This window comes from Malaclemys terrapin, chromosome 12, assembly GCF_027887155.1.
Source record: "Malaclemys terrapin pileata isolate rMalTer1 chromosome 12, rMalTer1.hap1, whole genome shotgun sequence".
In the NCBI taxonomy this organism is placed as follows: Eukaryota; Metazoa; Chordata; order Testudines; family Emydidae; genus Malaclemys; species Malaclemys terrapin.
Genome location: NC_071516.1, coordinates 50,240,012 through 50,252,167, shown reverse-complemented (window position 1 = coordinate 50,252,167; position 12,156 = coordinate 50,240,012). Strand labels below are relative to the sequence as shown.

At 60.8% G+C, this 12,156-nt stretch overlaps 1 protein-coding gene across 1 annotated transcript; it reads right to left on the bottom strand.

Moving 5' to 3' along the window:
* Window positions 1–1,056: 1,056 nt before the first annotated feature.
* Window positions 1,057–12,063, bottom strand: IRF9 (interferon regulatory factor 9). The gene is made up of 9 exons (XM_054045612.1): window positions 12,004–12,063; window positions 10,762–10,945; window positions 10,158–10,344; window positions 9,179–9,309; window positions 8,974–9,073; window positions 8,072–8,140; window positions 5,479–5,838; window positions 2,269–2,384; window positions 1,057–2,015 (listed from the first exon to the last, which is right to left on the bottom strand). The coding sequence occupies exons 2-9, from the start codon at window positions 10,942–10,944 to the stop codon at window positions 1,911–1,913; spliced, it is 1,251 nt and encodes a 416-aa protein (XP_053901587.1). The 5' UTR covers window position 10,945; window positions 12,004–12,063; the 3' UTR covers window positions 1,057–1,910.
* Between the last annotated feature and the right edge of the window lie 93 nt (window positions 12,064–12,156).

Genomic DNA, 12,156 nt, shown 5'->3' with positions numbered 1-12,156 from the left:
TCCCCAGTACCAATGCCCCCCCACCCCCTATCAATCCCCCTGCGTTAATCTCCACTGCCAATGCCCCACCATGTCCATCACTAGTACCAACGCCCCCCACCGTGTCAATCCCCGGTGCCAATGCCCCCCCCCCCCGTGTAAATCCCCAGTACCAACATCCCCCCCATGTCAATCCCTGGTGCCAATGGCCACACACCCCGGAGTGCCGATTCTCGGTGCCATATTCCCCGTGTGAATGTCTCTGGCTGTAATCCCCCATCATGAGCCCTCTTCCTCTTCCTGGCCGTAAGCCTCTGAACCCTAGCAGCTGCCCCCATCGGGCCCTGATCTCACTTTCGGGGGGCTTTTCTGCACCCTTCGCCGGTGTCTCCCCAGCCTCTACAAATAGGATTATGTTAATGAGCATTAAAAAGTATTTAAATGTATGATGACTTACTGCATAGCTATGTAAACCACTGACACTAATTAATAAAGGTTAACTTTTACAAATTATTAATAACGTATAACCACGGCTATAAACCACATTGATTGCTAATCCTGATAATAAAGAGGAGTGAAGGTTAGTGAGTGATAGTTACACCACAGTAATCATTAATAATGGACATAAAAGAGATTGATCACGGAGACTGATGATAGAAAATATATTAACCACTAATGCCAATAGTCATTAAACAAGATTACTGATTAATGGCAAAATAGAGGTTAATATAAATTAATTGTATAATATTTTTATATTTAATATTGAATGAGTAAATCTACACGAGATTAATATATATTAACACCTAATATTGTTGATCATTAATACTGACTCAAGACCAAATCTACACTAGATTAATCCATATTAAAAACTGATATTGCTGACAATTAATAATTGCTAATAGAAGCTAGCGACTAAATATACAAAAAATCAATATGTATTAACCACTAATATTGTTGATAATAACAGGTAAGAAATATTAATGAGTAATGGTCACAAGAAATGAAGTAATACATCACAATAATGTATAATAATAAGGTTCGTAATTAGTATATAAACAAGACAGAGTTTCTGCTGGCTAGGTTAAATAAAACTTTATTTAAAAACACAAGACATGGTTCATAAACTTTCTTGCAGTTAGGGATAAAGTGCAAAGGGACCTGAGCTTAAGGTCCTAGCTGTGGCTGCAAGGGGCGGGGGCCAGACACAATCTTGCCGGAGGTCAGGAGGGCCTTTGGCATATAAAAATTTCTACAAATTGGAGAAGAAGCTTCCTTCTACCCTGGAGAGAGGGACATAAAACTAGGAGGTCTTGCCTCTACAACGTTCACTACAGGACGTTCCGGCACTACCAGGGCCAAGACAGGATATCCCGCCTCTGTACAATAGGAAGTCCTACCGCTACACATTCAAAATGCCAGGAGCTCCTTCCCGAACAATGTGCAAAACAGGATGTCCCACCCCCTATGCACTGGTCAAGCCAGAAAGTCCCACCCTTACACAATCCAAATCCCTGGTGGTTCCTCCCAGCTCTACATGAGGCAAGACAGGAAGTCCCACCCTTACACAATGGACATGACAGGAAGGCCAGCCTCCAACAAGTTCCAGTCCTCCAGGAACTGCTTCCCTGAGAATACACCAAGTCAGGAAGTGTGTTCAAGTGTGGTCTCCAACCCCAGGAAGTCCCTTCCCCGGACAGTGAGCAAAAGAGGAAATCCCACCTCAACGAAACAGGTGAGATGCGATATCCTGCCCCATCTTGTTCCACAAGTCAGGAAATCCCTCCCCATATAACGGACAAAACAGGAAGCATGTTGGGGGGCATGACTTCTAAGTACAGAAAGTACCTGTCCCGCATGGGACAAGACAGGAAGTTCCACCCCTGGCCCCCTAAGTCGAGGCAATGGCAGGGTCTGGAGCATCTTGAGTCCCCTCAGATTGGGCTGAAGAGACAGGAGGGCTCCAGGGAGAGGAGGCAGACGGACGCCATCTCCACCTCGGGCATGTCCAGCAGCTTCCGGGCGAAGGCTTGCTCCATCTGTAGGGGGCAGGGAGAGTGTCAGGGCATGGCCCCCCACCATCCCACAATGCACCTCAGCTTCCCCTGCACCCTCCCACAATAGACCACTGCTCCCACACATCATCCCACAATGCACCACTGCCACCCCGTACCCTCACCATCCCATAATTCACCACCCCCATCCCACAATGGACATTGCCCCCTCACTGCCACCCTCAATGCACCTCTACCCTACCATCCCACAATGCACCACTGCCCCCTGGCTGCCCACCTGGATGATGATGAGCTTCTCCGCAGGGCCGTCCTGCTGGCCTAGCTCCTCGCCCAGGCATAGGGTGACGTGGGGCTCTGGCTGGGCGCCCTGGCCCTTCCGGTACAGCTGCAGCGCTGTGGGGAGAGCGCGGGGGGGCAGGGTTAGCATGGGCCCGGCTCTGGGTGAGGCAGAGGGGGACTCAGGGGCACCGCAGAGGAGATTTGGGGGCACTGAGGGCTATTGGGGGTCACAGCAAGGGAAGGGGGGCACTCGGGGGGGGTTCAGGGAGCACAAGGGGGGCGATTCAGAGGTTGCAACGGGGGATGTGGGGGGTTGCAATAGGGCTGCAGCGTGGGGATTAGGGTTTGCTATAAGGGGACGGGGAGTTGGGGGTCCCAATGGGGGAGATTAAGGGGTCAGACCAGAGGTGGATCAGGACTGGGGGGGGTCACAGCAAGGGGGCTTGGGAGTCACTATGTGGGGTCAGAGTGGGCCATGGGGGTCAGAGCAGGGGAGCTTGGGGGTCACTATAGAGGGATGTGAGGTCAGAGTGGGCCATGGGGGTCAGAGCAGGGGAGCTTGGGGCTCACTATAGGGGGATATGGGGTCAGAGTGGGCCATGGGGGTCAGAGCAGGGGAGCTTGGGGGTCACTATAGGGGGATATGGGGTCAGAGTGGGCCATGGGGGTCAGAGCAGGGGAGCTTGGGGGTCACTATAGGGGGATATAGGGTCAGAGTGGGCCATGGGGGTCTTTCCCTTGTTAAGTTGTATGTGAGTCTTACTGTTGAGCCTCTGTGAATTTTACTGTTTTGCATGAATCATAGAATCACAGACTATCAGGGTCGGAAGGGACCTCAGGAGTATCTAGTCCAACCCCCTGCTCAAAGCAGGACCAATCCCCAGACAGATTTTTGCCCCAAATCCCTAAATGTCTCCCTCAAGGATTGAACTCACAACCCTGGATTTAGCAGGCCAATGCGCAAACCACTGAGCTATCCCGCCCATGTGTGCCTCAGTTTCCCTGTGTGCTGCACCAATACCTCGGTGGGGGGAAGAGGGGTGTGTGACTTTGGCTGAGACCTGTGGGGCAGGTGATGCTGCTCCAGCTGCCTGCACATATGCTATGACCGGTGCCCTTCAGAACCTGAGACCCAGGAGGAGGATGCAACCAGGTGACGACCAGGTGACTCTTGGCCCAGGAAGGGAGACAAAGAGAAGGAGGAGGAGCAACGGGGGTCGCTGGAGGCTGGCAGTCCGCTTGGGGGGACTGGAACAGGGGAGTCCAGGCCGCCTGGCCCAGGACTCCCGGAGATGGACTTGGCTGAAAGTCACTGATTTCTGTGCTAACAAGCTCTGTTCTGTGCTGTGTTCCTGCAGCACAGAACAGAGCTTGTTAGCTCTGTATCAGTTCCTGTCGACTGATAAACCTTCTGTGTTACTGCTCCCCAGACACTTACTGCAGAATGCCCTGTCCCCGGGGTGCAGTTTATCCCACCGCTGGCACCAATTGTCCCAGGCGATGCTCTGGAGCTGCTCCCTACGAAGCCAGGCAGGACTCGGGGGGAGCCTCCTCTCTCGGAGCAGACTGCCTCCAGGGCAAGAAGCTTCCACAGCTTCCACCTTCCTGGGTCTGACCCCGGAGCATCCAGCATCCCCTGCCCCACCGTGCGCTTCCCGCAGCGAGTCTGGCCAGGTGGGGCTCCTGGGGGGGCCAGAGGGCCCTGCCCCCAACTCCGCAGTCAGACGTGACTCTCAGCCAGCGTGACACAGAAGGTTTATCAGTCGACAGGAACACAGCACAGAACAGAGCTTGTTAGCACAGAAATCAGTGACTTTCAGCCAAGTCCATCTCCGCGAGTCCTGGGCCAGGCAGCCTGGACTCCCCTGTTCCAGTCCCCCCAAGCGGACTGCCAGCCTCCAGCGACCCCCGTTGCTCCTCCTCCTTCTCTTTGTCTTGGGCTCCAAGCAGGGATATGGGGGTCAGGCCCGAGTGGGGAAATTCAGGGTCTGAGCAGGGATATGGGGGTTGGGGGTGAGCAGGAAAATTCAGGGTCTGAGCGGGGATATGGGTGTCAGGGGTCCGAGTGGGAAAATTTGGGGTCTGAGTGCGGAAATGGAGGTTGGGGGTCCGAGCGGGAAAATTCGGGGTCTGAGCAGGGATATGGGGGTTGGGGGTCCGCGAGGGGGATACTGTGGGTCGAGGGTCCAAGCAGGGAAATTTGGGGTCTGAGCAGGGATATGGGGGTTGGAGGTCCGCGCGGGGGATACTGCGGGTCGAGGGTCCAAGAAGGGAAATTTGGGGTCCGAGCGGGCATATCGGGGTTGGGGGTCCGAGCGGGAAAATTTGGGGTCTGAGCGGGGATATGGGGGTTGGGGGTCCGAGCGGGAAAATTTGGGGTCTGAACAGGGATATGGGGGTCTGCGCGGGGGATACTGAGGGTCAGGGATCCAAGCAGGGAAATTCGGGGTCTGAGCGGGGATATAGCGGTTGGGGGTTCGCGTGGGGGATACTGCAGGTTGGGGGTCCAAACAGGGAAATTTGGGGTCTGAGCGGGGATATGGGGGTTGGGGGTCTGAGCGGGGGGTACTGAGTGTCGTGGGTCCAAGCAGGGAAATTCGGGGTCTGAGCAGGGATATGGGGGTTGGGAGTCCGAGCGGGGGGTACTGAGTGTTGGGGGTCCAAGCAGGGAAATTCGGGGTCTGAGCGGGGATATGGGGTTGGGGGTCCGCATGGGGGATACTGAGTGTCAGGGGTCCAAGCAGGGAAATTCGGGGTCTGAGCAGGGATATGGGGTTGGGGGTCCGCGCGGGGGATACTGCGGGTCGGGGGTCCAAGCAGGGAAATTCGGGGTCTGAGCAGGGATATGGGGTTGGGGGTCCGCGCGGGGGATACTGCGGGTCGGGGGTCCAAGCAGGGAAATTCGGGGTCTGAGCGGGGATATGGGGGTTGGGGGTCCGAGCGGGGGGTACTGAGTGTTGGGGGTCCAAGCAGGGAAATTCGGGGTCTGAGCGGGGATATGGGGGTTGGGGGTCCGAGCGGGGGGGTACTGAGTGTTGGGGGTCCAAGCAGGGAAATTCGGGGTCTGAGCGGGGATATGGGGTTGGGGGTCCGCACGGGGGATACTGAGTGTCAGGGGTCCAAGCAGGGAAATTCGGGGTCTGAGCAGGGATATGCGGGTTGGGGGTCCGCGCGGGGGATACAGGGGGTTAGGGGCTGCCCCACTCACCTTGGCGGAAGGCTGCCTCACTGAAGACCTGCTTGACGTCATCTCTCTCCAGCTTGCTGGGGGTGGCAGGGGGCGCCCCGGAGCCCCTCCAGTACACCCGGCCCCGACAGCGGCGCCGGACGAAGAGCCCCTGGGGGTAACTGGCCACCATCACCCCCTTGGCCAGCGCCCCCAGCAGCTCTTGCGTGGCCTGGCGCTTGTGGGGGTCCCGCACCCCCTCAGCAGGGGGCAGCAGCACCCGCTGCATAAAGCTTGGGGCGTGGGGCGCAGGCGTGGGGGTCACCAGGAAATCGCCATGGGGCAGCTGCTGCTGCCACACTAGCTCCCCACTGTACCACACGGACAGCAGCACCGAGTACTCTGGGGAGAGAGAGAGATAGGGGTTATGGGGGCTGTGGGGCAGAGGAAGGGGGTTATCGGGGGCGTGGGGCAGAGGAAGGGGGTTATCGGAGGCGTGGGGCAGAGGAAGGGAGTTATGGGGGCTGTGAGGCAGAGGAAGGGGGTTATCGGGGGCGTGGGGCAGAGGAAGGGGGTTATGAGGGGTATGGGGCAGAGGAAGGGGGTTATCGGGGGCATGGGGCAGAGGAAGGGAGTTATTGGGGATGTGGGGCAGAAGAAGGGGGTTATGAGGGGTATGGGGCAGAGGAAGGGGGTTATCGGGGGCGTGGGGCAGAGGAAGGGGGTTATTGGAGGCGTGGGGCAGAGGAAGGGAGTTATCAGGGGCGTGGGGCAGAGGAAGGGGGTTATTGGGGATGTGGGGCAGAAGAAGGGGGTTATCGGGGGCGTGGGGCAGAGGAAGGGGATTATCGGAGGCATGGGGCAGAGGAAGGGAGTTATGAGGGGTATGGGAGAGGAAGGAAGTTATCGGGGGCGTGGGGCAGAGGAAGGGGGTTATGAGGGGTGTGGGGCAGAGGAAGGAACGTATGGGGTGAGTGGCACAAGGGGCATAGGAGGTGTAGGGCAGAGGAGGGAATTAAAGGGTGGATGGGGCAGAGGGCATGTGGGTTTGGGGCAGAGAAAGGCGGTTATGGAAGATATGGGGCAGAGAGGCTATGGGAGCTGTGGGGTGGTGGAAGGAGGAAAGGGGTGTGGGGGAGAGAGGAGGTGGGGCGGACGGGTTCTGGGGGAGGTATGGGATATGAGGTGGGGGATGTGGTTATGGGGTGGCAGAGTGGGGGGCTGTGGGGTGAGGAGAAGGGGTTGTGGGGGGTGTATGAGGTGGGGGAGGGGGTTATGGGGTGGCAGGGTGGGGGGCTGTGGGGTGAGGAGGAGGGGTTGTGGGGGGTGTATGAGGTGGGGGAGGGGGTTATGGGGTGGCAGGGTAAGGGGCTGTGGGGTACGTGGGAGAGGGAGCAGGTGGGGAGGACGGGTTGTGGGAGAGGTATGAGGTGGGGGATGTGGTTATGGAGTGGCAGGGTGGAGGGCTGTGGGGTGTGTGGGGCGGGGAGGAGGTGGGGAGGACAGGTTGTGGGGGAGGTATGGGATATGAGGTGGGGGATGTGGTTATGGGGTGGCAGGGTGGGGGGCTGTGGGGTGAGGAGAAGGGGTTGTGGGGGGTGTATGAGGTGGGGGAGGGGGTTATGGGGTGGCAGGGTGGGGGGCTGTGGGGTGAGGAGGAGGGGTTGTGGGGGGTGTATGAGGTGGGGGAGGGGGTTATGGGGTGGCAGGGTAAGGGGCTGTGGGGTACGTGGGAGAGGGAGCAGGTGGGGAGGACGGGTTGTGGGAGAGGTATGAGGTGGGGGATGTGGTTATGGAGTGGCAGGGTGGAGGGCTGTGGGGTGTGTGGGGCGGGGAGGAGGTGGGGAGGACAGGTTGTGGGGGAGGTATGGGATATGAGGTGGGGGATGTGGTTATGGGGTGGCAGGGTGGGGGGCTGTGGGGTGAGGAGAAGGGGTTGTGGGGGGTGTATGAGGTGGGGGAGGGGGTTATGGGGTGGCAGGGTGGGGGGCTGTGGGGTGAGGAGGAGGGGTTGTGGGGGGTGTATGAGGTGGGGGAGGGGGTTATGGGGTGGCAGGGTAAGGGGCTGTGGGGTACGTGGGAGAGGGAGCAGGTGGGGAGGACGGGTTGTGGGAGAGGTATGAGGGTGGGGGATGTGGTTATGGAGTGGCAGGGTGGAGGGCTGTGGGGTGTGTGGGGCGGGGAGGAGGTGGGGAGGACAGGTTGTGGGGGAGGTATGGGATATGAGGTGGGGGATATGGTTATGGGGTGGCAGGGTGGGGGGCTGTGGGGTGAGGAGAAGGGGTTGTGGGGGGTGTATGAGGTGGGGGAGGGGGTTATGGGGTGGCAGGGTGGGGGGCTGTGGGGTGAGGAGGAGGGGTTGTGGGGGGTGTATGAGGTGGGGGAGGGGGTTATGGGGTGGCAGGGTAAGGGGCTGTGGGGTACGTGGGAGAGGGAGCAGGTGGGGAGGACAGGTTGTGGGAGAGGTATGAGGTGGGGGATGTGGTTATGGGGTGGCAGGGTGGAGGGCTGTGGGCTATGTGGGAGAGGAGCAGGTGGGGAGGACGGGTTGTGGGGGGTGTATGAGGTGCGGAATGTGGTTATGGGGTGGCAGGGGGGGGGTCGGGGGTGTGTGGGGCAGGGGGTCTGGTCTCACCATCTGTGGGGGGCAGGAGGGCCCCCGACTCCAGAGTGACGTTAATGACGATCTCATTCAGATCTGGGGCTGTGGAAGAAACAGGGCCTTAGTCACAGACAGACGCCCCCCCATCCTGACCCCCAACTACCCGCTGATCCCCCCGTCCTGACCCCCAACTCCCCGCTCACCCTCTGTCCTTCCCCCAACACCCCCACTGACCCCCCCCGCTCTCCTCCAACACCCCACTGATCCCCCCGTCCTGACCCCCAACTCCCCGCTCACCCTCTGTCCTTCTCCCAACACCCCCACTGACCCCCCGTTCTCCCCCAACACCCCACTGATCCCCCCGTCCTGACCCGTTCACCCTCTGTCCTTCTCCAACACCCCCACTGACCCCTCGCTCTCCCCCAACACCTCACTGATCCCCCCATCCTGACCCCCAACTCCCCGCTCACCCTCTGTCCTTCCCCAACACCCCCACTGACCCCCCCGCTCTCCCCCAACACCCCACTGATCCCCCCATCCTGACCCCCAACGACCCGCTGATCCCCCCATCCTGACTCCCAACTTCCCGCTCTCCCTCTGTCCTTCCCCTAACACCTCCACTGACCCCCAGCTCTCCCCAACACCCCACTCATCCCCCCAGTCCTTACCCACAACTCCCCGCTCCCCCACTGTCCTTCCCCCAACACTCCCACTGACCCCCCACTCTCTCCCCAACTCCCCCACTGATCCCCCCCATCCTGACCCCCAACTCCCCCACTGATCCCCCCATCCTGACCCCCAACTGCCCGCTGATCCCCCCGTCCTGACCCCCCACTCACCGCTCACCCTCTGTCCTTCCCCCAACACCCCCACTGACCCTCTGCCCTGCCCCCAAGAGCCGACTGACCCCCTGCCCTGACCCCCCCAACTCTTACATGGGACCCCGGTGTCACGGCTGCACTCGCTGGTCTCGATGCCAGAATCATCTGAACTCTGGGAGGCGCCGGCCATGGGCTCCGACCCCGACATCACCTCCTGGAGGGGCAGAGAATGAGATGGGGGGGCCAGCCCCCTGGAGAGACATCCCGCTCCCCCCAGCCTCGGAGACACCTCCTGGCCTCCCCCAGCCCCCAGACTCACCATGCTGACCATATCCAGAGTGAGGGGGGCCTGGGCAGCCCCCCCACTGGTCCCCATCTCATCCCCCTCCGAGGAGGAGTCGGGGTGCTCCTTCTTCACCTGCCGGGGGACCCTCTGGGCTGGCAGCTTTGCTGGGGGGGGGAACAAGAGGGGCCTTAAGCAGGGAAAACAGGGATTCCAGGGTCCCTGGGGGGCTGTGACAGGGGACAAGGGGGTGCCTGGACGCCCAGGTCCCCAGGAGGGCTGTGACACCGCTTGGTGGCTGCCCGGATGCCGGGGTCCCGTGACGGGATGGGGGTCCCCGGGAGGGCCGTGACACCGCGTGGGGGCCGCCTGGACGCCAGGGTCCCATGACAGGAGATGGGGGTGGCCGGGGGGGCTGTGACACCGTGTGGGGTCGCCCGGACGCCAGGGTCCCATGACAGGAGATGGGGGTTTCCGGGGGGGGCTGTGACACCCTGTGGGGGCCGCCCGGATGCTGGGGTCCCATGATGGGATGGGGGTCCCCGGGTAGGCTGTGACACCGCGTGGGGGGCGCCTAGACACTGGGGTCCCGTGATAGGGGATGGGGGTGCCCGGGGGGGGCGGGGGAGGCTGGGACACCGCGTGGGGGCCGCCCGGACGCCAGGGTCCCGTGACAGGTGATGGGGGTGACAGGGGGGGCTGTGACACCACGGGGGGGGCCGCCCGGACGCAGAGGGTCCTGTGACAGGGGATGGGGATGGCCGGGGGTGTGTGTGTGTGACACTGCGGGGGAGCCGCCCGGATGCCAGGGTCCCGTGATGGGATGGGGGTCCCCGGGTGGGCTGTGACACCACGTGGGGGGCGCATGGACACTGGGGTCCTGTGACAGGGGATGGGGATGCCGGAGGGCGGGGGGGGGGAGGCTGGGACACCACGTGGGGGGTGCCCAGATGCCAGGGTCCTGTGACAGGGGATGGGGGTGGGGCTGTGACACCGCGCGGGGGTCCCCGCTCACCGGGGCGCTGCTCGGCGGGCGGCACCAGGCGGTACACCTTGTAGGGCTCGGCGATGTCGAGCTGGGAGCGCGCGGGCACCTCCTCGAACTCAGGGCTCTTGTTGAGGGCGCAGCGCAGGCGGGTTTTCCAGCCCGCCGGGTCCAGCCGCTCGCCCGGCCGGTACTTGCCCTTGTACTCTGCCCAGGCCTGGGGAGGAGCGGGGGGTTAGCGTGGGCCCAGCCCCTTGGCGTGCGCCACTCCTACGTGCCCTTAGCATGTCCCCATCCCACATGTCCCCATCCTGTGTCCTTAGCATGATCCCATCTGTGGCCTTAGCGGGCACCTACTGTCTCCTTCGCATATGGTTAGCAGGTACTGAGCATGTACTTTGCATGTGGTTAGCATGTGCTTCAGGGGGCCTTGCTGTGTTTTAGCATAACCTTAGGTAGTATTTGCTGTGTCTTTAGCATGTGTGTTATATGTTGCTATTGTATCTTTAACATGTGCTTAGCGTGTTGCTAATGTATCTTTAGTGTGTGTCATGCTGCTAGTATAGTTTTAGCGTGTGCTTAGCATGTTGCTAGTGGCTGCTCAGGATGTCCGTAGCGTCTCTGTTGCGTGTACCTTGAAGAAGGCCGCGTCCTCGTCATGGCGGAAGTCCTGCTTGCCGGCGTGTTTCCAGGGGATGCGGAACATGGTCTTGGCGGGGGGGTCATCCCAGACCAGCCCCGGGAACCGCCCGCTCTCCACCTGCTCCACGGTCCATTGGCGCAGCTTCCGCGTGCAGCGGGCCCGGCCCGACGCCATCCTGGGGGGCGGGGAGGGGGAGTAAGGTACCTCGTACCCGCCACGGAGCCCCCCACACCCTCAGGGCTGGACTGGGTGCCTGGATGGGTCTCCCACCCACCAGACCAGGCTGTGGTGCCCCTCCGTGGGTCAGGGCCCCCATCACCCTCAGGGATCAGTCCCCTGCCTGAGTCACCCCCCTGGGGTAAATTCCTCCAACATCCCCCATCAGCCCCCCAACTTTAACCCCCACTGGGAGTTTGTTCCCCCCAGGGGCTTCCCCTCCCCTGATGCACCCCTCCACTTTCACCCCCCATTGACAACCCCAAAACTCCCAAGACCTTCCCCCAATTTTCACCCACTCCAACGCCAAAGCGCCTACCCCAGAGCGTACGCCCCACAGCCCAGGGCCCCCCATTTCAGTTTTCAATTCACCCCAATTTAGCCTGATTATCTCCCAATTCACCCCATTCTTACTCCAATTCACCCCCGTTCTCCCCCCCCGATTGCCACCCCAATACACCCCGTTCTTACCCCAATTCACCCCGTTCTCACCCTGATTGCCACCCCAATTCACCCCGTTCTTACCCCAATTCACCCCGTTCTCACCCTGATTGCCACCCCAATACACCCCGTTCTTACCCCAATTCACCCCGTTCTCACCCTGATTGCCACCCCAATTCACCCCGTTCTTACCCCAATTCACCCCGTTCTCACCCTGATTGCCACCCCAATACACCCCGTTCTTACCCCAATTCACCCCGTTCTCACCCTGATTGCCACCCCAATTCACCCCGTTCTTACCCCAATTCACCCCGTTCTCACCCTGATTGCCACCCCAATTCACCCCGTTCTTACCCCAATTCACCCCATTCTCACCCAATTGCCACTCCAATTCACCCCGTTCTTACCCCAATTCACCCCGTTCTTACCCCCAATTCACCCCGTTCTTACCCCAATTCACCCCGTTCTGGCCCCCGACGGCCCCCCCCAATTCACCCCGAATCCCTCCCGCCCCCACGTCTCTCGCAGGGGAGTTTCCGGGGCTGATCTGCCCCCGCGGCCCCGGCCCGAGCTCACCTCCAGCCCTGCGCGGCGCCGTCTGTCCCGGGGCCGCTCGGTCCGCGCCCGGTCCCACCCTCCCCCCGCCCCTTCGCGTTTCTCCGCCGCTTCGCTCCTTTTCCCAGAAATCACGTGGGCCCGAAGCCTCAACAGCCGCCAGGGGGCGCCCGG